This window comes from Strigops habroptila, chromosome 22 (assembly GCF_004027225.2).
Source record: "Strigops habroptila isolate Jane chromosome 22, bStrHab1.2.pri, whole genome shotgun sequence".
Lineage (NCBI taxonomy): Eukaryota > Metazoa > Chordata > Aves > Psittaciformes > Psittacidae > Strigops > Strigops habroptila.
The window spans coordinates 1,324,135-1,347,569 of record NC_044298.2 but is presented as its reverse complement, the minus strand read 5'-3'; the positions used below and the strand labels follow the sequence as shown (position 1 = coordinate 1,347,569).

General features: G+C 54.7%; 8 protein-coding genes across 10 annotated transcripts; 3 read left to right on the top strand and 5 right to left on the bottom strand.

The window, feature by feature from the left end:
* Window positions 1-1,037: 1,037 nt before the first annotated feature.
* Window positions 1,038-1,421, bottom strand: LOC115602738 (claw keratin-like). The gene has a single exon (XM_030474126.1). The coding sequence runs from the start codon at window positions 1,419-1,421 to the stop codon at window positions 1,038-1,040; it is 384 nt and encodes a 127-aa protein (XP_030329986.1).
* A 4,542-nt stretch (window positions 1,422-5,963) lies between these two features.
* LOC115602739 (claw keratin-like) lies at window positions 5,964-6,389 on the bottom strand. The gene has a single exon (XM_030474127.1). It carries the CDS (start codon window positions 6,387-6,389, stop codon window positions 5,964-5,966), a length of 426 nt encoding a protein of 141 aa, XP_030329987.1.
* A 1,891-nt stretch (window positions 6,390-8,280) lies between these two features.
* On the top strand, window positions 8,281-8,814 carry LOC115602511 (claw keratin-like). Its single transcript, XM_030473694.1, has one exon. The coding sequence runs from the start codon at window positions 8,281-8,283 to the stop codon at window positions 8,812-8,814; it is 534 nt and encodes a 177-aa protein (XP_030329554.1).
* Window positions 8,815-11,160: 2,346 nt separating this feature from the next.
* On the bottom strand, window positions 11,161-11,631 carry LOC115602734 (claw keratin-like). 2 transcript variants are annotated; one of them, XM_030474121.1, is made up of 2 exons: window positions 11,286-11,631; window positions 11,161-11,234 (listed from the first exon to the last, which is right to left on the bottom strand). In XM_030474121.1, the coding sequence occupies exons 1-2, from the start codon at window positions 11,629-11,631 to the stop codon at window positions 11,161-11,163; spliced, it is 420 nt and encodes a 139-aa protein (XP_030329981.1). The 2 variants fall into 2 exon arrangements, with proteins under 2 accessions (XP_030329981.1, XP_030329980.1); XM_030474120.1 differs by having other exon boundaries at window positions 11,161-11,631.
* A 1,946-nt stretch (window positions 11,632-13,577) lies between these two features.
* Window positions 13,578-14,057, top strand: LOC115602510 (claw keratin-like). The gene has a single exon (XM_030473693.1). It carries the CDS (start codon window positions 13,578-13,580, stop codon window positions 14,055-14,057), a length of 480 nt encoding a protein of 159 aa, XP_030329553.1.
* A 2,372-nt stretch (window positions 14,058-16,429) lies between these two features.
* Window positions 16,430-16,900, bottom strand: LOC115602736 (claw keratin-like). The gene is made up of 2 exons (XM_030474123.1): window positions 16,555-16,900; window positions 16,430-16,503 (listed from the first exon to the last, which is right to left on the bottom strand). Exons 1-2 carry the CDS (start codon window positions 16,898-16,900, stop codon window positions 16,430-16,432), a joined length of 420 nt encoding a protein of 139 aa, XP_030329983.1.
* Window positions 16,901-18,846: 1,946 nt separating this feature from the next.
* LOC115602509 (claw keratin-like) lies at window positions 18,847-19,335 on the top strand. The gene has a single exon (XM_030473692.1). It carries the CDS (start codon window positions 18,847-18,849, stop codon window positions 19,333-19,335), a length of 489 nt encoding a protein of 162 aa, XP_030329552.1.
* A 2,375-nt stretch (window positions 19,336-21,710) lies between these two features.
* LOC115602732 (claw keratin-like) lies at window positions 21,711-22,181 on the bottom strand. 2 transcript variants are annotated; one of them, XM_030474119.1, is made up of 2 exons: window positions 21,848-22,181; window positions 21,711-21,784 (listed from the first exon to the last, which is right to left on the bottom strand). In XM_030474119.1, the coding sequence occupies exons 1-2, from the start codon at window positions 22,179-22,181 to the stop codon at window positions 21,711-21,713; spliced, it is 408 nt and encodes a 135-aa protein (XP_030329979.1). The 2 variants fall into 2 exon arrangements, with proteins under 2 accessions (XP_030329979.1, XP_030329978.1); XM_030474118.1 differs by having other exon boundaries at window positions 21,711-22,181.
* Window positions 22,182-23,435: the final 1,254 nt, after the last annotated feature.

Genomic DNA, 23,435 nt, shown 5'->3' with positions numbered 1-23,435 from the left:
CTGCTGCCGCATTGCCTTTCCCGATGGCTTTGGCAGCAACTGTCTCTGTGTAAGACCAAAGTGCAGTGCTGGAATCACACGACGAGAAGTTACGTGCGGAAGGGAGGGACCTCGTCAGCGTCAGCAGTGCAACCTCTTGCTCAAAGAGCTTTATGCTTCATACGACTTGGAAACGCGGGGACAAATCATGGCTTGGAGAGGACACTTGAGAAGACTTGTCTTCATCTCTTACACCCCTTCATACTGGTCCCAACCTCTACTGGGGCGCCGCGACATGTCCAGCACGTGGCAGGGCCACTGTGCATACTGAGATCTTCTCTCCATTTGCCTGGACCTCCCAATCTGACCTAGACCAAGGCAACAAGAGGAGGCAACGGCAGCATGCTGGTCTTGCAGAGGATTTGGGACATCTGCCACCAGACCCCTATGGCTCCTCCGCTTCTTCCAAGAGGGCATTGGGGATGTTGTGTTTATTGCTGGAGAGAGACCAGAGAGAGCGCACTGGGTAGTGCTCTACAAGACCCATCTGCGACGATCATCAGTCAGAACGCACTGAGCACACTGCCCAAATGCTCCAAGGACACAGCATGGGAGATTCAAACAGAGCAGGACAACATGTCTAGACGTTTAGGACACGTGGAAAGAAGAAACGATCAAGCAAAACCACAGGTCGATGGTACGATGCAACACAGCTTTTATTGCCGTTCAAGGGGGGTAAGGAGTTGGGACAAGATCAGGGCCCCAGCCAAGGGCAGCCCACGTCTCCAGGCAGTGGGCAGAGCAACAAAGAACAGCAACAATACGGGAGGAGCAGGCTCTCAGTGCAGGTCTCCGTTGTCAGGGGGCAATGAGTCTTGCAGGAGTGCTCAAGCAGGGCAAGAGGAAGGCAGAGCTGGGAAACAAGCAGGCATGACGCACCCAAGCTCTGGATCTAGGCAGTGATGAAGGGATGTTCTTCCACTGGGCATCATCATGTTGGGATATGCCAGGGGCATTCCTGGAGCTCTCTGTCGTCTGTGGCCGACACCAGGTGGGGCTTAGCAGCTCCCACAGCTGCCACCGAAGGACAGGAGGCCTCGGCCCCAGCCACCAAATCCTCCGCAGCCGCCGAAGCCTCCGTAGCCACCAAAGCCACCAAGGCCTCCATAGCCCCCGTAGCCCCCAGAGCCTCCATAACCACCACGGCCTCCAAAACTGCCGCCGTAGCCCCCGGCAATGGTGGGGACTCCTGCTGAGCCCACTACGCTGTGCTGTGGGAAGGAGCTGAGGATGGGTCCGGGGAAGGTGACCACCGTGGCCGGGGGCTGGATCACCACCGAGGAGCTCTGGCACTGACGCACGCAGGGCTCGTTGGTGGTGTCAGCCAGCGGGTACGGGGCGGCCACCCCACACGAAGGGGCACACAGGCTGGAGCAAGACATCTTTCAGGTGGTCACGGAGTCCTGGAAAATGCACCAGAGGTTAGGCAAGTGTGAGGGCAAGAAACCCTATCAAGGGAGGCAGGGAGAGATCTGCAAGAGGCTCCCAAGTGCTGCACTTACCTGTTTGATCAGGAGAGTCAAACGCAGGAATCTGGATAGAGGCTGCAAAGCCTTCAGCTCTCTTATACATGTCCCAGACTGCCCGGGGCGTCGGCCGCGGGGTGTGGGCAGAATGCCCAAGGACTCATGGAACCCGGTGGATAAACTTCATGACACACATAATTAAACAAGTAACTCTTGTCCCTCTTTACTGCATTCAGTGGTATGCAAACATGCCCTGGAGTGCATATGGGTGATGGGGTATGGCATGGCACAGTTCATGCCAGTCAAGGCGCTGCTGTAGCTGACATTGCAGCTCCAATAAACACACAACTGGCACTAATCCCCCACTTTGTCTACGTGGAAGAGGCACAGGCACCTGTCAGAAGATTGCTGTGCCTGACCATGCCGCCCTCAGCAGCAGCCCCGTCGCTGAGTGAGCCAGCAGTGCCCAGAGTGCCTGTGCTCGCAGGGAACGTGGCCACGTGCACCCTGGCTCTCTGTGGGTGCTCACCAGCCTCTCGTGTCGCAGCCCTCAATGTCCAGCTGACGAATCGAGTCCCTTCAGAGAGGGCTCGAGGAGGACCAAGCTCACAGACACATGGCCGAGGAAGCTGCAGAGTCCTGGTTCCTTTCCTGCTCTCCTGCCCCTCCGTGCACATCTCCCTCTCATACGTGACCCTGCTGCTGGATCTCGCTGCTCCCCAAACACGTCAGTGCTGAGCTCCCAACATGTGGGTCTTGCCTCACACACCAAATGCAGCTCATACTCTTTCCATTGCTGTCAATCACAGTCCTCAATCACACCCTGATAAGCAAGATCATAGAGATGGCTAAGGGATGCTCCTGACCTGTTTCCCCACAAGTGCATTGGAAGATGGTGGCCCTTTGGGACCCATTCCAAGCATGTGGAATGGCGTCTCCCTTCACCCAACCTCCCAGTACCTCTATTGGCCACCTTGTAAAAGAGAGGTAATGCAGGCGTGAATGCTGTACCCAGGATTGCAAAGCACTTCTGCAAGGTGCCCGAGGCTCCAGCGCATGAGCAAAGTGGGAGGATTAGGGATCGATCGGGGTTTATTGGTGCCATGAGGTGAGCTACAGCATCGCCTTTTCTTTCATGTCATGGCGCGTCATGGTCTCTCCCTCTCATTCCCTGTTTGCTCTCCAGGGCACGTTTGCTCGCTACTCTCCCCAAGGAGGATGGATTCACTTTGTTTCATGAGGCTTCACCAAGTGATTTCATCATTAGCTGGGGCTTCTGTGGCTGATGCTGGCCACTGCCCCAGGCTGTCTGGGACATGTATAAAAGAGCTGAGGGCTTCACCGCTCCCTATCTAGCTTCTTCCACTCGACTCTCCTGATCATTCTGGTAAGTCCAAGACTTACGTCCTTCTTTCCTTCCTCAGCTCTGTCTTCCTCAGCTCCCTTTCACCGTGAATAGTTAGCATGTTATGGTACTCTCTCAGAGCCAGGGAAAGGCTGGGAACTTAAACTTGCACATAAGATCTGTAGGTAATACTGATGCACTCCGGTCCCTTTGGATCTCACCCATTTCCCATCTTCATTTGATGAGGGGGCTTTTCTTCTTTCCTATGAGGCAGTCAGGCCCAGGGAGCATGGGGGAGAGCAAGGGGTTTCCAGCAGCAGGTCCACTGTGGAATGGGACTTTGCTCTGACTGCCTGAGATGATCCAGAGAATGTCCTGGAGCAGAGGTAACAAGTGCAAGAGAGTGAGGAGGGATTTGGTTTCAGGCCTTGTACTGCATCGTAACTCCGACTTGTCTTGCAGCTTGTCCTCCCAAAGAGAAGAATGTCGTGCTCCAGCCTGTGTGTCCCTTCGTGTGGGGTGGCCGCCCCGTGCCCGCTGGCTGATACCACCACCAAGCCCATCCTCAGCTCCTTCCTGCAGCACAGCGCTGTGGGCTCAACGTGAGTCCCCGCCATTGCCGGTGGCTATGGCAGCAGTTTTGGAGGCCGTGGTGGTTATGGAGGCTCTTGGGGCTACGGGCACTATAGAGGCCTTTGTGGCTATAGAGTCTTCAGCATCTTAGGGGCTGCCTATATGGTGGCTGTGCCAAGGCCTCATGTCCTTCAGTGCTTGGTATGTGAGCTGCTAAGCCCCATCTGGTGCTGGCTACAGGCGACAAAGAGCTCCAGGAAAGCCCCTGGCATATCACAACATGATGATGCCCAAAGGAAGAACATCCCTTCAACACTGCCTAGATCCAGAGCTTGAATGCCTCATGCCTGTTTCCCAGCTTTGCCTTCCTCCTGCCCTGCTTGAGCATCCCTTCAAGATTCATTGCCCGCTAATGAAAGAGACACAGACTGGGCACCTGCTCTTCTGGCAGTGCTGATGCTCTTTTTTACTCTGCCCACTGTCTGCAGGCATGGGCTGCTCTTGGCCAGGTCTTTGCGCTTCTCCCAACTCATTCCCCCCTAAATCTTCAGTAGACACTGTGTTTCATCACAGTGTTGACACTTAGTTTTATTTGATTCTTCCTTCATACACAGTATCCAAAGTGGCAGTAAGGCTTTCTATGAGTTTCCCAAACAGCTCCCACCCATGGCCTTCTGATGGAGACCTTTGGAGGGTGCCTGGCTTCCTCCTGCTTTCCCTCAGAAATCACATCTTGCTACAGGAGGGCTGTCCAGAGCAGGGACCATGCTCACCTGGAGGGACCACAGCTTATCCTTCTTTCACTCCCTTTTCTTCTCACTGCCTTTGTCTCCTGTATTGTGCAGCCCAAGAAGAACTGTTGGGACCAGCAGTGGGTTTGCTGCACACTCTGGCTATTCCGAAGGGGTGCCTGCATCCCCATCTCTTCTGGGATCGGCATACCAAGACAGCTATCTCAACAGCAAAGGCCCACCTCAGAGTCACTTGGGAGAAGACAGTTCAAAAGGGAAGAGTGTCATCAATCCCCAGCACCTCCCCATACCCATTGCCTCCATCACCTCCACATTCCTGCAACCTTTCACCATATTCACCTCCAGTTTTTTTCTGTCTCCCAAGGATCCTTGGTGCACTTATGGCCTCATCTCCCCCCACTGGTGAAGCATAAGCTTTTCTTGTCCATTCCCAGTGTTACCCACCTTCAGCCTGCAGACATGGCTCTGCCCAGGAATGACAGCAGAACTTCAACAGCCCCATGCCCTGGAATAGACTTTGCTGGACCTTTTCTTGCCCTTCCTCATATGCAAGCCCACAGTGTAGCCCACACTGCCACACACCTCCCAAAGCATCCAGCCACTGCAGGATCACCAAAACCTCCTTCTACCATGGTACGCTCAGTAGATACACATGCAACACCACGTGAGCCAGGACATAGCTGATGGCTGAGAGAAAGTGCAGGGAACTTGTTTAGATGCAAGGATGGATGACCCCTCTTTTCCTGGGTACCGAGCAATGATAAACATGCTGCCACATCGCCCTTCCTGATGGCTTTGTCCAGAATTGCACAATACCACTGTGCAGTGACAGGATACAACAATAAGAAGACACCTGGGGAAGGGAGGGACATTCGGAGGATTAGCAGTGCAACATCTCGCTCAAAGATCTTTATGGTTCATGTGACTAAGATACCTGGGGACAAATCATGACTCTGAGAGGTAACTTGGGAGCATTTGCCAGTATCTATCAATCACACACTTTCCCACTCGCACCGGCGATCAGTTGGGCATAGGGACATGGCTGATACATGCAGTTATTACTCTACTTTTCCGTGGACCTCCCAAAATAACCAATACCAAGCCAACAAAAATGAGGTAATGTCAGAATGCTGGTTTTGCACAGGATTTGGAAGAACTTCCAGAGGACCCTTAAAGCATTTTCATATCTTGCAAGTTGGCTTTGGGAAGGTATTGTGTTTCCTGCTGGAGGGACACGTAAGGAAGCTCAGTGCGATGTCCTCTACGACACCGAGTCTGAAGGTCATCAGTAGTTGGAACTCATGGAGCAGCAGTCTACATGCTACCAGGGCACTACCGTGGGAGATTCAAGCAGCACATACGAACGTGCTCAGAGGTTTGAGGCAAGTGGCAAAGAAGAAAGAATCAGAAAAAAGGAAGGGACAACATTGCGATGCAGCACAACTTTTATTGGAATTTAAGGGGGAGAAGAAGCTGGAAAAAGTACAGAGCCTGCACCAAGGCCAGCCCAAGTCTTATGGCTGTGGGCAGAACTACAAAGAGCGTCAAGCTGACCACAGGAGAAGGCACCCAGATTGGGTCTCTGTTATCAGGGGGCAAAAAAAGTGTCAGGGATGCTGAAGCAGGGCAGGCGGAAGGAAGTGTTGGCCCACAAGCAGGCACGAGACGCCCATGCACTGGATCCCAGCAGTGCTGAATGGATGTTCTTCCTTTGGGCATCATCATGCTGGGATGTGCCAGGGGTTTTCCTGGAGCTCTCTGTTGTCTGAGGCCGGACCCAGGGGGGGCTTAGCAGCTCCCACAGCTGGCACCGAAGGACACAAGGCCTCGGCCCCAGCCTCCATATCCGAAGCCCCCATAGCCTCCGTAGCCACCAAAGCCTCCGTAGCCACCACAGCTACCATAGCCTCCATAGCCCCCACAGCCACCAAGGCCTCCATAGCCCCCATAACCTCCATAGCCTCCAAAACCACCATAGCCTCCAAAACCGCTGCCGTAGCCCCCGGCAATGGCAGGGACTCCCGCTGAGCCCACAACGCTGTGCTGTGGGAAGGAGCTGAGGATGGGTCCAGGGAAGGTGACCACCGTGGCCGGGGGCTGGATCACCACCGAGGAGCTCTGGCACTGACGCACGCAGGGCTCGTTGGTGGTGTCAGCCAGTGGGTGCGGGGCGGCCACCCCACACGAAGGGGCACACAGGCTGGAGCAGGACATCTTTCAGGTGGTCACGGAGTCCTGGAAAATGCACCAGGGATTAGGCAAGGGTGAGGGCAAGAAACTCTATCAAGGGAGGCAGGGAGAGATCTGTAAGGGGCTCCCAAGACCTGCACATATGCGTTTGCTCAGGAGAGACAAATGCAGGAATCTGGATAGAGGCTGTGAAGCCTTCAGCTCTTTTATACATGTCCCACACTGCCCGGGGCGTCGGCCAGGGGGCGGGGGCAGAATCCCCAAAGACTAATGGAACCCCGTGGATAAACTTCACTATACACTTAATTAGACAAGAAAGTCTTGTCACTCTTTTTTGGAGTCAGTGGTATGCAAACGTGCCCTGGAGTACATATGGGAGTTGGGATATGGCATGGCGCATTCCACGATAGACAAAGTGCTGCTTTAGCTGACATTGCAGCGCCAATAAACATGGATCTGTCACTAATCCCTAAGTTTGCCTACATGGAAGAGTCACAGACATCTCTCAAATGATTACTGCCATGTAGCTTGCCCATATATGGTTGCAGAAACCACAGGTAATCAAGAAGAGAAGCATACAAACTTCCTGACGCAAGTATTAATGCGAGACAATCATATGCATTTTAATTGGGGGAAATCTTGTGTTAAGAAAGAGTTGATAGGAGGCATAAACTGTGACACATAATTCTGTGGAACATGGCTCTATTATTACTCACCCAATGGCAGCAGTAAATCCTCCTCTCTCCCTAATCTCCCCACTTTGCTTATGTGTTGGAGTCTTGGGCACTTTGCAGAAGTGCTGTGCAATCCTGCGCACAGCCATCACACCTGTCATTACCTCTCTTTTACAAGGTGGTAAACAGAGGCATTGGGAGGTTGGGTGTAGGGAGAAGACATTCCACATGATTGACATAAGTCAAAAAGGGGTACCATCTTCCAATGCACTTGTGGGGCATCAGGTCAGGAGCATACTTAAACATTGGCCATCGCCATGAGCTTGCTTCTCAGGCTGTGACTGACGATTCTCATCGACAACAACGGAAAAGTACCAGCTGCATTTGGTGAGAGAGGCAAGACCCACACACTGAGAGCTCAGCACTGACATCTTAGGGGAGTAGCGAGATGTGGCAGAAGGGTCATGTGTGAGAGGGTGACATGCACGGAGGTGCAGGAGGGCAGGAAGGGAACCAGGATTCCCCCAGCTTCCTTGGCCACGTGCCTGTGAGCGTGGTCCTCCTCAAGCCCTTGCTGCAGGGACTTGATTTCTCAGCTGGACATTGAGGGCTGCGACACGAGAGGCTGGTGAGCACCCACAGAGAGCCAGGGTTCACGTGGCCACGTTCCCTGCAAGCACAGGCACTCTGGGAAATGCTGGCTCACTCAGCAACGGGACTGCTGCTGAGGGCGGCACAGTTGGGCACAGCAACCTTCTGAGAGATGCCTGTGCCTCTTCCACACAGCCAAAGTGGGGGATTAATGACAGATGTGTGCTTATCGGTGCTGCAAAATCATCTTAAGCAGCACCTTGTCTATCATGGAATATGCGGTGCCATATCCCATCCCCCATAGGTACTCCAGGGCACGTTCGCATGCCGCTGAACCCAGTAATGAGGGACGAGAGTTTCTAATCTACTTAAGTGTATCGTGAAGTTTATCCACTGGGTTCCATGAGTCCTTGGGCATTCTGCCCCTGCCCCCCAGCTGATGCCCCGGGAACTCTGGGACATGTATAAAAGAGCAGAAGGCTTCGCAGCCTCTATCTGGATTCCTGCGCTTGACTCTCCTGATCAAACGTGTAAGTGCAGCTCTTAGGAGCCCCTTACAGATCTCTCCCTGCCTCCCTTGATAGAGTTTCTTGCCCTCACCCTTGCCTAACCTCTGGTGCATTTTCCAGGACTCCATGACTGCCTGAAAGATGTCCTGCTCCAGCCTGTGTGCCCCTTCCTGCGGGGTGGCCGCCCCGTGCCCGCTGGCTGACACCACCAACAAGCCCTGCGTGCATCGGTGCCAGAGCTCCACGGTGGTGATCCAGCCCCCGGCTTCGGTGGTCACCTTCCCTGGACCCATCCTCAGCTCCTTCCCACAGCACAGCGCGGTGGGGTCAGCAGCAGACCCCGCCATTGCCGGGTGCTATGGCAACAGTTTTGAAGGCTATGGTAGATTTGGAGGCTATGGAGGCTATAGGGCCTATGGAGGCCTTGGTGGCTATGGACGCTTTGGGGACTATGGTACCTATGGAGGCTATGAACGCCTTGGTGGCTATGGAGGCTTTGGGGGCGATGGTAGCTGTGGAGGCTACGGAGGCCTTGGTGGCTATGGGGGCTATGGAGGCTATGGTAACTGTGGTGGCTACAGAGGCTTTGGTGGCTACAGAGGCTATGGGGGCTTCGGATATGGAGGCTGGGGCCGAGGCCTTGTGTCCTTCGGTGCCAGCTGTGGGAGCTGCTAAGCCCCACCTGGGTTAGGCCTCAGACAACAGAGAGCTCCAGAAAAACCCCTGGCACATCCCAGCATGATGATGCCCAAAGGAAGAACATCCCTTCAGCGCTGCTGGGATCCAGAGTTTGGACGCCTCGTGCCTGCTTGTGGGCCAACACTTCCTTCCGCCTGCCCTGCTTCAGCATCCCTGACACTTTTTTTTACCCCCTGATAACAGAGACCCAATCTGGGTGCCTTCTCTTGAGATAGGGTTGACACTCTTTGCAGCTAGGCCCACAGCCATGAGACTTGGGCTGGCATTGGAGCGCGCTCTGCACTACTCCCAGCTTCTTCTCCCCCTTAAATTCCAATAAAAGCTATGCTGCATCGCAATGTCGACCCTTCCTTTTTACTGATTCTTTCTTCTTTGTCACTTGCCTCAAACCACTGAGCACGTTTGTATGTGCTGCTTGAATCTCCCACAGTAGTGCCCTGGTAGCACGTAGACTGTTGCTCCATGAGTTCCAACTACTGATGACCTTCAGACTCGGTGTCGTAGAGGACATCGCACTGAGCTTCCTTACGTGTCCCTCCAGCAGGAAACACAATACCTTCACAAAGGCAACTTGGAATACGCAAAAGCGTCATAGGATTATGCAGAAGATATTCCAAATCTTCTGCAAAACCAGCATGCTGCCATTGCCTTCTTTTGTTGGCTTGGTATTGGTCACATTGGGAGGTCCAGGGAAATGGAGATTAACAAAACACGGCATGTACAGGGCTGCTGCCACATGCTGACCGTGCCCCCATGCCCAGTCAGTGGTGGGGACTAATCAGAAAGGGTGCGATAGACACAGCCAAGTCTCCCCAAGTTTCCTCTCAGAGCCATGGTTTGTCCATGGATATGCAGGTCATATGAACCATAAAGCTCTTTGGGCGGCAGGTTGCACAACCAACACTGCCGAGGTCCCTCCTTTCCCCAGGTAGCTTCTCAGAGTGTGATCCCAGCACTACACAGTGGTCTTGCGCAGAGAGTTCCGGCCAAAGCCATCAGGAAGTGCAGCGTGGCAGCTCTTTAGCCGTTGCTGGGGAGCCCAGGAAAGAGGCTTCATCCACCCCCATATCTACCCAGATTCCCATGAACTCTTGTCAGCCATCTGCTCTGTTCTGGCTCTCGTGGCGTTCCCTGTGTTGAGGAGCATCATGCTGGAGGGGGGTTTTGGTGATCCTGTCATGGCTGCTGTGGCTGGATGCTTTAGGAGGTGTGGTCTACATGATGGGCTGGTGCGTGAGGAAGGGCAGGATAACGCCCAGCACATTTTCTTCCAGAGGATGGGACTCTGGGAAGCTCTCACAGTGTTCCTGGGCAGACGTGTGTCTGTGGACTGAGTGTGGGTGACACAGGGAATGGCCGGAAAGAGAAACTGCAGCAGCAGTGAGGGGCAGATGGGACCAAAATTGTTCCAAGAAGCATTAGAAGATGGAGGAAACACTGGAGGAGAACGTGGTGCAAGGTTGGAGGAATGTGGAGGCGATGGAGGCAAAGCATTTGGGAAGGTGCTGGCAATTGGTGACACTCTCTATTTTTGGCCTGTATTCTCCCAAGTGACTCTGAGCTGGACCTTTGCTGTTGAGATGGCTCCGTTGGCATGACAATCCCAGGAGAGACGGGGCTGCAGGCAGCCCCTGGGAATGGCCAGAGTGGGCAGCAAACACACTGCTGGTCCCAACAGTTCTTCTTGGGCTGCACAGTGCAGGAGCTTAAGGAGGGGTGAAGGCAGGGAGGGAAAGAAGGATAAACTGTGGTCCCTCCAGGTGAGCATGGTCCCTGCTCTGGACAGCCCTCCCGTAGCAAGATGTGATTTCTGAGGGAAAGCAGGAGGAAGCCAGGCACCCTCCAAAGGTCTCCATCAGAAGGCCATGAGTGGGAGCTGTCTGGGACACTCGTGGAAACCCACACTGCCACTTGGGATATTGTGTATGGAGGAAAAAACAAATAAAACCAAGGGTCAACACTGTGATGCAACACAGCTTTTATTGCAGTTTAAGGAGGGGAGAAGGAGCTGGGACAAGAGCAGGGCCCCCACCAGGGCCAGCCCACCTCTGCTGGCAGTGGGCAGAGCTAACAAGAGCATCCACCATGCTGCAGGCGCAGGCACCCAGTGTGGGTCTCTGTCATCAGGGGGCAACAAGTCTTGAAGGGATGATTTAGCAGGGCAGGAGGAAGGCAGAGATGGGCTCGAAAGGGCAAGAGGCATCCAGCCTCTGGATTCCAGCAGTGCTGAAGGGATGTTCTTCCTTCAGACATCATCATGCTGGGATGTGCTAGGGGCTTTCCTGGAGCTCTCTGTCGCCTGTGGCCAGACCTACGTGAGGCTCAGCAGCTGCCACACCAGCCACCGAAGGACCTGAGGCCTCGACCCCAGCCACCATATCCCCAGCCGCCAAAGCCTCCATAGCCACCAAAGCCTCCATAGCCCCCAAGGCCTCCATAGCCTCCACAGCTACCGTAGCCTCCATAGCCCCCGTAGCCACCAAGGCCTCCATAGCCCCAATAGCCACCAAGGCCTCCGTAGCCCCCGTAGCCTCCATAGCCTCCAAAACCACCATAGCCTCCAAAACTGCCGCCGTAGCCCCCGGCAATGGCGGGGACTCCCGCTGAGCCCACAACGCTGTGCTGGGGGAAGGAGCTGAGGATGGGTCCGGGGAAGGTGACCACCGAAGCCGGGGGCTGGATCACCACCGAGGAGCTCTGGCACTGACGCACACAGGGCTCGTTGGTGGTGTCAGCCAGCGGGTACGGGGTGGCCACCCCACAGGAAGGGACACTCAGGCTGGAGCAGGACATTCTTCTCTTCGGGAAGTCAAGCTGCAGGACAAGACAGAGTTACGGTGAAGTTCAAGGCATGACGCCAAATCCCTCCTCACTCTCCTGCACTTGGAAACTCTGCTCCAGGACATTCCCTGGATCATCTGAGGTGGTCAGAGCAAGAAACCTGTTCCACAGTTGACATGCTGCTGTAAACGCCTTGCTCTCCTCCATGCTCCTTGTGCCTGACTGGACCCGAGGAAAAAAAAAAGACCCCGCAGATCAAACGCAAATAAGAAATCACTGACCTGCCAAGGGACTTGAGTGCATTGGTATTCTCTATGCATCTTACTTGCAACATTAAAATTCAAGCGTTTCCCTGCCTCTAAAAGAGCACCTTCACATCCTATCTATTCTCATGAGAGGTGATGGAGAAGACAGCAAAGAGATGTTGACAAAGACACACAGCTGAAGAAGAAGCGAAAGACGTAAGTCTGGCACTTACCGCAGTGATCAGGAGAGTCAAGTGGAAGAAGCTGGATAGGGAGCTGTGAAGCCCTCAGCTCTTTTATACATGTCCCACACTGCCTGGGGCAGTGGCCAGGGTCAGCGACAGAAGCCCCAGCTAATGATGAAACCAAGCCGTGACGCCTCATGAAACAAAGTGAATCCGTCCTCATTGGGGACAGTAGCGAGCAAACGTGTTCTGGAGAGCAAAAACGGAATGGGAGGGACGGATCATGACACGCAATGATATGAAAGACAAGGCGATGCTGTAGCTGACCTCATGGCACCAGTAAACCCCAATCAGTCCCTAATCCTGCCGCTTTGCTCATGTGCTGGAATCCTGAGCACCTTGCAGAAGGGCTTTGCAATCCTGGGCACAGCATTCACGCCTGTCATTACCTCTCTTTTACAAGGTGGTTAACAGATGCACGGGGAGCTTGGGCAAGGGGAGAAGCCATTCCGCATGCTTGGAATGACTTCCAAAGGCCCAATACATTCCAGTACCCTTTTGGGGCAACACTTCAGAAGCATCCCTAAACCTTGGCCACCTCCATGAGCTTGCTTCTCAGGCTGTGACTGGGGCTCAATAATCAACAGCAATGCAAAGAGTGGGAGCTGCAATTGCTGTGTCAGAGGAGACCCATATGCTGGGAGCTCAGCACTGACGTCTTAGGGGAGCAGTGAGATGCGGCAGAAGGGTCATGAGTGAGAGGGTGACATGCACGGAGAGGCAGGAGGGCAGGAAGGGAACCAGGATTCCCCCAGCTTCCTTGGCCACGTGCCCATGAGCGTGGCCCTCCTCAAGCCCTTTCCGCAGGGACTCGATTCCTCAGCTGGACATTGAGGGCTGTGACACGAGAGGCTGGTGAGCACCCACAGAGAGCCAGGGTTCACGTGGCCACGCTCCCCACAGGCACAGGCACGCTGGGCACTGCTGGCTCACTCAGCAACGGGACCGCTGCTGAGGGCGGCACAGTTGAGCACAGCAATCTTCTGACAGATGCCTGTGCCTCTTCCACATAGGCAAAGTGGGGGATTAATGACACATGCGTGTTTATCGGTGCTGCAAAGTCAGCTAAAGCAGCACCTTGTATATCGTGGAATGCGCCGTGCCATATCCCATTCCCCATAGGTACTCTAGGACACGTTCATGTACCACTGACCCCAATAAATAGGGACAAGAGTTTCTCATCTAATTAAGTGTATAGTGAAGTTTATCCACTGGGTTCCATGAGTCCTTGGGCATTCTGCTCCCGCCCCCTGACTGATGCCCCGGGCACTCTGGGACATGTATAAAAGAGCTGAAGGCTTCGCAGCCTCTATCCAGACTCCTGCACTTGACTCTCCTGATCAAACGTGTAAGTGCAGCTCTTGGGAGCCCCTTACAGATCTCTCCCTGCCTCCCTTGATAGAGTTTCTTGCCCTCACCCTTGCCTAATCCCTGGTGCATTTTCCAGGACTCCGTGACCGCCTGAAAGATGTCCTGCTCCAGCCTGTGTGCCCCTTCATGTGGGGTGGCCACCCCATACCCGCTGGCTGACACCACCAACGAGCCCTGCGTGCGTCAGTGCCAGAGCTCCACAGTGGTGATCCAGCCCCCGGCTTCCGTGGTCACCTTCCCCGGACCCATCCTCAGCTCCTTCCCCCAGCACAGCGTTGTGGGCTCAGCGGGAGTCCCCGCCATTGCCGGGGGCTACGGCGGCAGTTTTGGAGGCTATGGGGGCTATGGAGGCTATGGTAGCTATGGAGGCTATGGACGCCTTGGTGGCTATGGAGGCTTTGGGGGCTATGGTAGCTGTGGAGGCTATGGAGGCCTTGGTGGCTTTGGAGGCTTTGGAGGCTATGGTAGCTGTGGTGGCTACGGAGGCTTTGGTGGCTACGGAGGCTATGGGGGCTTCGGATATGGAGGCTGGGGCCGAGGCCTTGTGTCCTTCGGTGCCAGCTGTGGGAGCTGCTAAGCCCCACCTGGGTCCGGCCTCAGACAACAGAGAGCTCCAGGAAAACCCCTGGCACATCCCAGCATGATGATGCCCAAAGGAAGAACATCCCTTCAGCGCTGCTGGGATCCAGTGCATGGGCGTCTCGTGCCTGCTTGTGGGCCAACACTTCCTTCCGCCTGCCCTGCTTCAGCATCCCTGACACTTTTTTTGCCCCTGATAATAGAGACCCAATCTGGGTGCCTTCTCTTGTGGTAGGGTTGACGCTCTTTGTAGCTGTGCCCGCAGCCATAAGACTTGGGCTGGCCTTGGCGTGGGCTCTGCACTAGTCCCAGCTTCTCCCCCTTAAATTCCAATAAAAGTTGTGCTGCATCGCAATGTTGACCCTTCCTTTTTTCTGATTCTTTCTTCTTTGCCACTTGCCTCAAACCTCTGAGCACGTTCGTATGCGCTGCTTCAATCTCCCACGGTAGTGCCCGTAGAGTGCTCTGTAGACGTAGTGCTCTACGTGCACGGTAGCACGTAGACTGTTGCTCCATGAGTTCCAACTACTGATGACCTTCAGACTCGGTGTCGTAGAGGACATCGCACTGAGCTTCCTTACGTGTCCCTCCAGCAGGAAACACAATTCTTCCCAAAGGCAGCTTGGAATACGCAAAAGCGTCATAGGATTATGCAGAAGATATTCCAAATCTTCTGCAAAACCAGCATGCTGCCATTGCCTTCTTTTGTTGGCTTGGTATTGGTCACATTGGGAGGTCCAGGGAAATGGAGATTAACAAAACATGGCATGTACAGGGCTGCTGCCACATGCTGACCGTGCCCCATGCCCAGTCAGTGGTGGGGACTAATCAGAAAGGGTGCGATAGACACAGCCAAGTCTCCCCAAGTTTCCTCTCAGAGCCATGGTTTGTCCATGGATATGCAGGTCATATGAACCATAAAGCTCTTTGAGCGGCAGGTTGCACAACCAACACTGCCGAGGTCCCTCCTTTCCCCAGGTAGCTTCTCAGAGTGTGATCCCAGCACTACACAGTGGTCTTGCGCAGAGAGTTCCGGCCAAAGCCATCAGGAAGTGCAGCGTGGCAGCTCTTTAGCCGTTGCTGGGGAGCCCAGGAAAGAGGCTTCATCCACCCCCATATCTACCCAGATTCCCATGAACTCTTGTCAGCCATCTGCTCTGTTCTGGCTCTCGTGGCGTTCCCTGTGTTGAGGAGCATCATGCTGGAGGGGGGTTTTGGTGATCCTGTCATGGCTGCTGTGGCTGGATGCTTTAGGAGGTGTGGTCTACATGATGGGCTGGTGTGTGAGGAAGGGCAGGATAACGCCCAGCACATTTTCTTCCAGAGGATGGGACTCTGGGAAGCTCTCACAGTGTTCCTGGGCAGACGTGTGTCTGTGGACTGAGTGTGGGTGACACAGGGAATGGCCGGAAAGAGAAACTGCAGCAGCAGTGAGGGGCAGATGGGACCAAAATTGTTCCAAGAAGCATTAGAAGATGGAGGAAACACTGGAGGAGAACGTGGTGCAAGGTTGGAGGAATGTGGAGGCATGGAGGCAAAGCATTTGGGAAGGTGCTGGCAATTGGTGACACTCTCTATTTTTGGCCTGTATTCTCCCAAGTGACTCTGAGCTGGACCTTTGCCGTTGAGATGGCTCCGTTGGCATGAAATCCCAGGAGAGACGGGGCTGCAGGCAGCCCCTGGGAATGGCCAGAGTGGGCAGCAAACACACTGCTGGTCCCAACAGTTCTTCTTGGGCTGCACAGTGCAGGAGCTTAAGGAGGGGTGAAGGCAGGGAGGGAAAGAAGGATAAGCTGTGGTCCCTCCAGGTGAGCATGGTCCCTGCTCTGGACAGCCCTCCCGTAGCAAGATGTGATTTCTGAGGGAAAGCAGGAGGAAGCCAGGCACCCTCCAAAGGTCTCCATCAGAAGGCCATGAGTGGGAGCTGTCTGGGACACTCGTGGAAACCCACACTGCCACTTGGGATATTGTGTATGGAGGAAAAAACAAATAAAACCAAGGGTCAACACTGTGATGCAACACAGCTTTTATTGCAGTTTAAGGAGGGGAGAAGGAGCTGGGACAAGAGCAGGGCCCCGACCAGGGCCAGCCCACCTCTGCTGGCAGTGGGCAGAGCTAACAAGAGCATCCACCATGCTGCAGGCGCAGGCACCCAGTGTGGGTCTCTGTCATCAGGGGGCAACAAGTCTTGAAGGGATGATTTAGCAGGGCAGGAGGAAGGCAGAGATGGGCTCGAAAGGGCAAGAGGCGTCCAGCCTCTGGATTCCAGCAGTGCTGAAGGGATGTTCTTCCTTCAGACATCATCATGCTGGGATGTGCCAGGGGCTTTCCTGGAGCTCTCTGTCGCCTGTGGCCAGACCTACGTGAGGCTCAGCAGCTGCCACACCAGCCACCGAAGGACCTGAGGCCTCGGCCCCAGCCACCATATCCCCAGCCACCAAAGCCTCTGTAGCCACCAAAGCCTCCATAGCCCCCAAGGCCTCCATAGCCTCCACAGCTACCGTAGCCTCCATAGCCCCCGTAGCCACCAAGGCCTCCATAGCCCCAATAGCCACCAAGGCCTCCGTAGCCCCCGTAGCCTCCATAGCCTCCAAAACCACCATAGCCTCCAAAACTGCCGCCGTAGCCCCCGGCAATGGCGGGGACTCCCGCTGAGCCCACAACGCTGTGCTGCGGGAAGGAGCTGAGGATGGGTCCGGGGAAGGTGACCACCGAAGCCGGGGGCTGGATCACCACCGTGGAGCTCTGGCACTGACGCACACAGGGCTCGTTGGTGGTGTCAGCCAGCGGGTACGGGGTGGCCACCCCACAGGAAGGGACACTCAGGCTGGAGCAGGACATTCTTCTCTTCGGGAAGTCAAGCTGCAGGACAAGACAGAGTTACGGTGAAGTTCAAGGCATGACGCCAAATCCCTCCTCACTCTCCTGCACTTGGAAACTCTGCTCCAGGACATTCCCTGGATCATCTGAGGTGGTCAGAGCAAGAAACCTGTTCCACAGTTGACATGCTGCTGTAAACGCCTTGCTCTCCTCCATGCTCCTTGTGCCTGACTGGACCCGAGGAAAAAAAAAAGACCCCGCAGATCAAACGCAAATAAGAAATCACTGACCTGCCAAGGGACTTGAGTGCATTGGTATTCTCTATGCATCTTACTTGCAACATTAAAATTCAAGCGTTTCCCTGCCTCTAAAAGAGCACCTTCACATCCTATCTATTCTCATGAGAGGTGATGGAGAAGACAGCAAAGAGATGTTGACAAAGACACACAGCTGAAGAAGAAGCGAAAGACGCAAGTCTGGCACTTACCGCAGTGATCAGGAGAGTCAAGTGGAAGAAGCTGGATAGGGAGCTGTGAAGCCCTCAGCTCTTTTATACATGTCCCACACTGCCTGGGGCAGTGGCCAGGGTCAGCGACAGAAGCCCCAGCTAATGATGAAACCAAGCCGTGACGCCTCATGAAACAAAGTGAATCCGTCCTCATTGGGGAGAGTAGCGAGCAAACGTGTTCTGGAGAGCAAAAACGGAATGGGAGGGACGGATCATGACACGCAATGATATGAAAGACAAGGCGATGCTGTAGCTGACCTCATGGCACCAGTAAACCCCAATCAGTCCCTAATCCTGCCGCTTTGCTCATGTGCTGGAATCCTGAGCACCTTGCAGAAGGGCTTTGCAATCCTGGGCACAGCATTCACGCCTGTCATTACCTCTCTTTTACAAGGTGGTTAACAGATGCACGGGGAGCTTGGGCAAGGGGAGAAGCCATTCCGCATGCTTGGAATGACTTCCAAAGGCCCAATACATTCCAGTACCCTTTTGGGGCAACACTTCAGAAGCATCCCTAAACCTTGGCCACCTCCATGAGCTTGCTTCTCAGGCTGTGACTGGGGCTCAATAATCAACAGCAATGCAAAGAGTGGGAGCTGCAATTGCTGTGTCAGAGGAGACCCATATGCTGGGAGCTCAGCACTGACGTCTTAGGGGAGCAGTGAGATGCGGCAGAAGGGTCATGAGTGAGAGGGTGACATGCACGGAGAGGCAGGAGGGCAGGAAGGGAACCAGGATTCCCCCAGCTTCCTTGGCCACGTGCCCATGAGCGTGGTCCTCCTCAAGCCCTTTCCGCAGGGACTCGATTCCTCAGCTGGACGTTGAGGGCTGTGACACGAGAGGCTGGTGAGCACCCACAGAGAGCCAGGGTTCACGTGGCCACGCTCCCCACAGGCACAGGCACGCTGGGCACTGCTGGCTCACTCAGCAACGGGACCGCTGCTGAGGGCGGCACAGTTGAGCACAGCAATCTTCTGACAGATGCCTGTGCCTCTTCCACATAGGCAAAGTGGGGGATTAATGACAGATGCGTGTTTATCGGTGCTGCAAAGTCAGCTAAAGCAGCACCTTGTATATCGTGGAATGCGCCGTGCCATATCCCATTCCCCATAGGTACTCTAGGGCACGTTCATGTACCACTGACCCCAATAAATAGGGACAAGAGTTTCTCATCTAATTAAGTGTATAGTGAAGTTTATCCACTGGGTTCCATGAGTCCTTGGGCATTCTGCTCCCGCCCCCTGACTGATGCCCCGGGCACTCTGGGACATGTATAAAAGAGCTGAAGGCTTCGCAGCCTCTATCCAGACTCCTGCGCTTGACTCTCCTGATCAAACGTGTAAGTGCAGCTCTTGGGAGCCCCTTACAGATCTCTCCCTGCCTCCCTTGATAGAGTTTCTTGCTCTCACCCTTGCCTAATCCCTGGTGCATTTTCCAGGACTCCGTGACCGCCTGAAAGATGTCCTGCTCCAGCCTGTGTGCCCCTTCATGTGGGGTGGCCACCCCATACCCGCTGGCTGACACCACCAACGAGCCCTGCGTGCGTCAGTGCCAGAGCTCCACGGTGGTGATCCAGCCCCCGGCTTCGGTGGTCACCTTCCCCGGACCCATCCTCAGCTCCTTCCCGCAGCACAGCGTTGTGGGCTCAGCGGGAGTCCCCGCCATTGCCGGGGGCTACGGCGGCAGTTTTGGAGGCTATGGGGGCTATGGAGGCCTTGGTGGCTATGGGGGCTATGGAGGCTATGGTAGCTATGGAGGCTATGGACGCCTTGGTGGCTATGGAGGCTTTGGGGGCTATGGTAGCTGTGGAGGCTATGGAGGCCTTGGTGGCTTTGGAGGCTTTGGAGGCTATGGTAGCTGTGGTGGCTACGGAGGCTATGGGGGCTTCGGATATGGAGGCTGGGGCCGAGGCCTTGTGTCCTTCGGTGCCAGCTGTGGGAGCTGCTAAGCCCCACCTGGGTCCGGCCTCAGACAACAGAGAGCTCCAGGAAAACCCCTGGCACATCCCAGCATGATGATGCCCAAAGGAAGAACATCCCTTCAGCGCTGCTGGGATCCAGTGCATGGGCGTCTCGTGCCTGCTTGTGGGCCAACACTTCCTTCCGCCTGCCCTGCTTCAGCATCCCTGACACTTTTTTTGCCCCCTGATAATAGAGACCCAATCTGGGTGCCTTCTCTTGTGGTAGGATTGACGCTCTTTGTAGCTGTGCCCGCAGCCATAAGACTTGGGCTGGCCTTGGCGTGGGCTCTGCACTAGTCCCAGCTTCTCCCCCTTAAATTCCAATAAAAGTTGTGCTGCATCGCAATGTTGACCCTTCCTTTTTTCTGATTCTTTCTTCTTTGCCACTTGCCTCAAACCTCTGAGCACGTTCGTATGCGCTGCTTCAATCTCCCACGGTAGTGCCCGTAGAGTGCTCTGTAGAGGTAGTGCTCTACGTGCACGGTAGCACGTAGACTGTTGCTCCATGAGTTCCAACTACTGATGACCTTCAGACTCGGTGTCGTAGAGGACATCGCACTGAGCTTCCTTACGTGTCCCTCCAGCAGGAAACACAATTCTTCCCAAAGGCAGCTTGGAATACGCAAAAGCGTCATAGGATTATGCAGAAGATATTCCAAATCTTCTGCAAAACCAGCATGCTGCCATTGCCTTCTTTTGTTGGCTTGGTATTGGTCACATTGGGAGGTCCAGGGAAATGGAGATTAACAAAACACGGCATGTACAGGGCTGCTGCCACATGCTGACCGTGCCCCCATGCCCAGTCAGTGGTGGGGACTAATCAGAAAGGGTGCGATAGACACAGCCAAGTCTCCCCAAGTTTCCTCTCAGAGCCATGGTTTGTCCATGGATATGCAGGTCATATGAACCACAAAGCTCTTTGAGCGGCAGGTTGCACAACCAACACTGCCGAGGTCCCTCCTTTCCCCAGGTAGCTTCTCAGAGTGTGATCCCAGCACTACACAGTGGTCTTGCGCAGAGAGTTCCGGCCAAAGCCATCAGGAAGTGCAGCGTGGCAGCTCTTTAGCCGTTGCTGGGGAGCCCAGGAAAGAGGCTTCATCCACCCCCATATCTACCCAGATTCCCATGAACTCTTGTCAGCCATCTGCTCTGTTCTGGCTCTCGTGGCGTTCCCTGTGTTGAGGAGCATCATGCTGGAGGGGGGTTTTGGTGATCCTATCATGGCTGCTGTGGCTGGATGCTTTAGGAGGTGTGGTCTACATGATGGGCTGGTGTGTGAGGAAGGGCAGGATAACGCCCAGCACATTTTCTTCCAGAGGATGGGACTCTGGGAAGCTCTCACAGTGTTCCTGGGCAGACGTGTGTCTGTGGACTGAGTGTGGGTGACACAGGGAATGGCCGGAAAGAGAAACTGCAGCAGCAGTGAGGGGCAGATGGGACCAAAATTGTTCCAAGAAGCATTAGAAGATGGAGGAAACACTGGAGGAGAACGTGGTGCAAGGTTGGAGGAATGTGGAGGCAATGGAGGCAAAGCATTTGGGAAGGTGCTGGCAATTGGTGACACTCTCTATTTTTGGCCTGTATTCTCCCAAGTGACTCTGAGCTGGACCTTTGCCGTTGAGATGGCTCCATTGGCATGAAAATCCCAGGAGAGACGGGGCTGCAGGCAGCCCCTGGGAATGGCCAGAGTGGGCAGCAAACACACTGCTGGTCCCAACAGTTCTTCTTGGGCTGCACAGTGCAGGAGCTTAAGGAGGGGTGAAGGCAGGGAGGAAAGAAGGATAAGCTGTGGTCCCTCCAGGTGAGCATGGTCCCTGCTCTGGACAGCCCTCCCGTAGCAAGATGTGATTTCTGAGGGAAAGCAGGAGGAAGCCAGGCACCCTCCAAAGGTTTCCATCAGAAGGCCATGGGTGGGAGCTGTCTGGGAGACTCGTGGAAATCCACACTGCCACTTGGGATATTGTGTATGGAGGAAAAAACAAATAAAACCAAGGGTCAACACTGTGATGCAACACAGCTTTTATTGCAGTTTAAGGAGGGGAGAAGGAGCTGGGACAAGAGCAGGGCCCCGACCAGGGCCAGCCCACCTCTGCTGGCAGTGGGCAGAGCTAACAAGAGCACCCACCATGCTGCAGGCGCAGGCACCCAGTGTGGGTCTCTGTCATCAGGGGGCAACAAGTCTTGAAGGGATGATTTAGCAGGGCAGGAGGAAGGCAGAGATGGGCTCGAAAGGGCAAGAGGCGTCCAGCCTCTGGATTCCAGCAGTGCTGAAGGGATGTTCTTCCTTCAGACATCATCATGCTGGGATGTGCCAGGGGCTTTCCTGGAGCTCTCTGTCGCTTGTGGCCAGACCTACGTGAGGCTCAGCAGCTGCCACACCAGCCACCGAAGGACCTGAGGCCTCGGCCCCAGCCACCATATCCCCAGCCACCAAAGCCTCTGTAGCCACCAAAGCCTCCATAGCCCCCAAGGCCTCCATAGCCTCCACAGCTACTGTAGCCTCCATAGCCCCCGTAGCCACCAAGGCCTCCATAGCCCCAATAGCCACCAAGGCCTCCGTAGCCCCCGTAGCCTCCATAGCCTCCAAAACCACCATAGCCTCCAAAACTGCCGCCGTAGCCCCCGGCAATGGCGGGGACTCCCGCTGAGCCCACAACGCTGTGCTGCGGGAAGGAGCTGAGGATGGGTCCGGGGAAGGTGACCACCGAAGCCGGGGGCTGGATCACCACCGTGGAGCTCTGGCACTGACGCACACAGGGCTCGTTGGTGGTGTCAGCCAGCGGGTACGGGGTGGCCACCCCACAGGAAGGGACACTCAGGCTGGAGCAGGACATTCTTCTCTTCGGGAAGTCAAGCTGCAGGACAAGACAGAGTTACGGTGAAGTTCAAGGCATGACGCCAAATCCCTCCTCACTCTCCTGCACTTGGAAACTCTGCTCCAGGACATTCCCTGGATCATCTGAGGTGGTCAGAGCAAGAAACCTGTTCCACAGTTGACATGCTGCTGTAAACGCCTTGCTCTCCTCCATGCTCCTTGTGCCTGACTGGACCCGAGGAAAAAAAAAAGACCCCGCAGATCAAACGCAAATAAGAAATCACTGACCTGCCAAGGGACTTGAGTGCATTGGTATTCTCTATGCATCTTACTTGCAACATTAAAATTCAAGCGTTTCCCTGCCTCTAAAAGAGCACCTTCACATCCTATCTATTCTCATGAGAGGTGATGGAGAAGACAGCAAAGAGATGTTGACAAAGACACACAGCTGAAGAAGAAGCGAAAGACGCAAGTCTGGCACTTACCGCAGTGATCAGGAGAGTCAAGTGGAAGAAGCTGGATAGGGAGCTGTGAAGCCCTCAGCTCTTTTATACATGTCCCACACTGCCTGGGGCAGTGGCCAGGGTCAGCGACAGAAGCCCCAGCTAATGATGAAACCAAGCCGTGACGCCTCATGAAACAAAGTGAATCCGTCCTCATTGGGGACAGTAGCGAGCGAACGTGTTCTGGAGAGCAAAAACGGAATGGGAGGGACGGATCATGACACGCAATGATATGAAAGACAAGGCGATGCTGTAGCTGACCTCATGGCACCAGTAAACCCCAATCAGTCCCTAATCCTGCCGCTTTGCTCATGTGCTGGAATCCTGAGCACCTTGCAGAAGTGCTTTGCAATCCTGGGCACAGCATTCACGCCTGTCATTACCTCTCTTTTACAAGGTGGTTAACAGATGCACAGGGAGCTTGGGCAAGGGGAGAAGCCATTCCGCATGCTTGGAATGACTTCCAAAGGCCCAATACATTCCAGTACCCTTTTGGGGCAACACTTCAGAAGCATCCCTAAACCTTGGCCACCTCCATGAGCTTGCTTCTCAGGCTGTGACTGGGGCTCAATAATCAACAGCAATGCAAAGAGTGGGAGCTGCAATTGCTGTGTCAGAGGAGACCCATATGCTGGGAGCTCAGCACTGACGTCTTAGGAGAGCAGTGAGATGCGGCAGAAGGGTCATGGGTGAGAGGGTGACATGCACGGAGAGGCAGGAGGGCAGGAAGGGAACCAGGATTCCCCCAGCTTCCTTGGCCACGTGCCCGT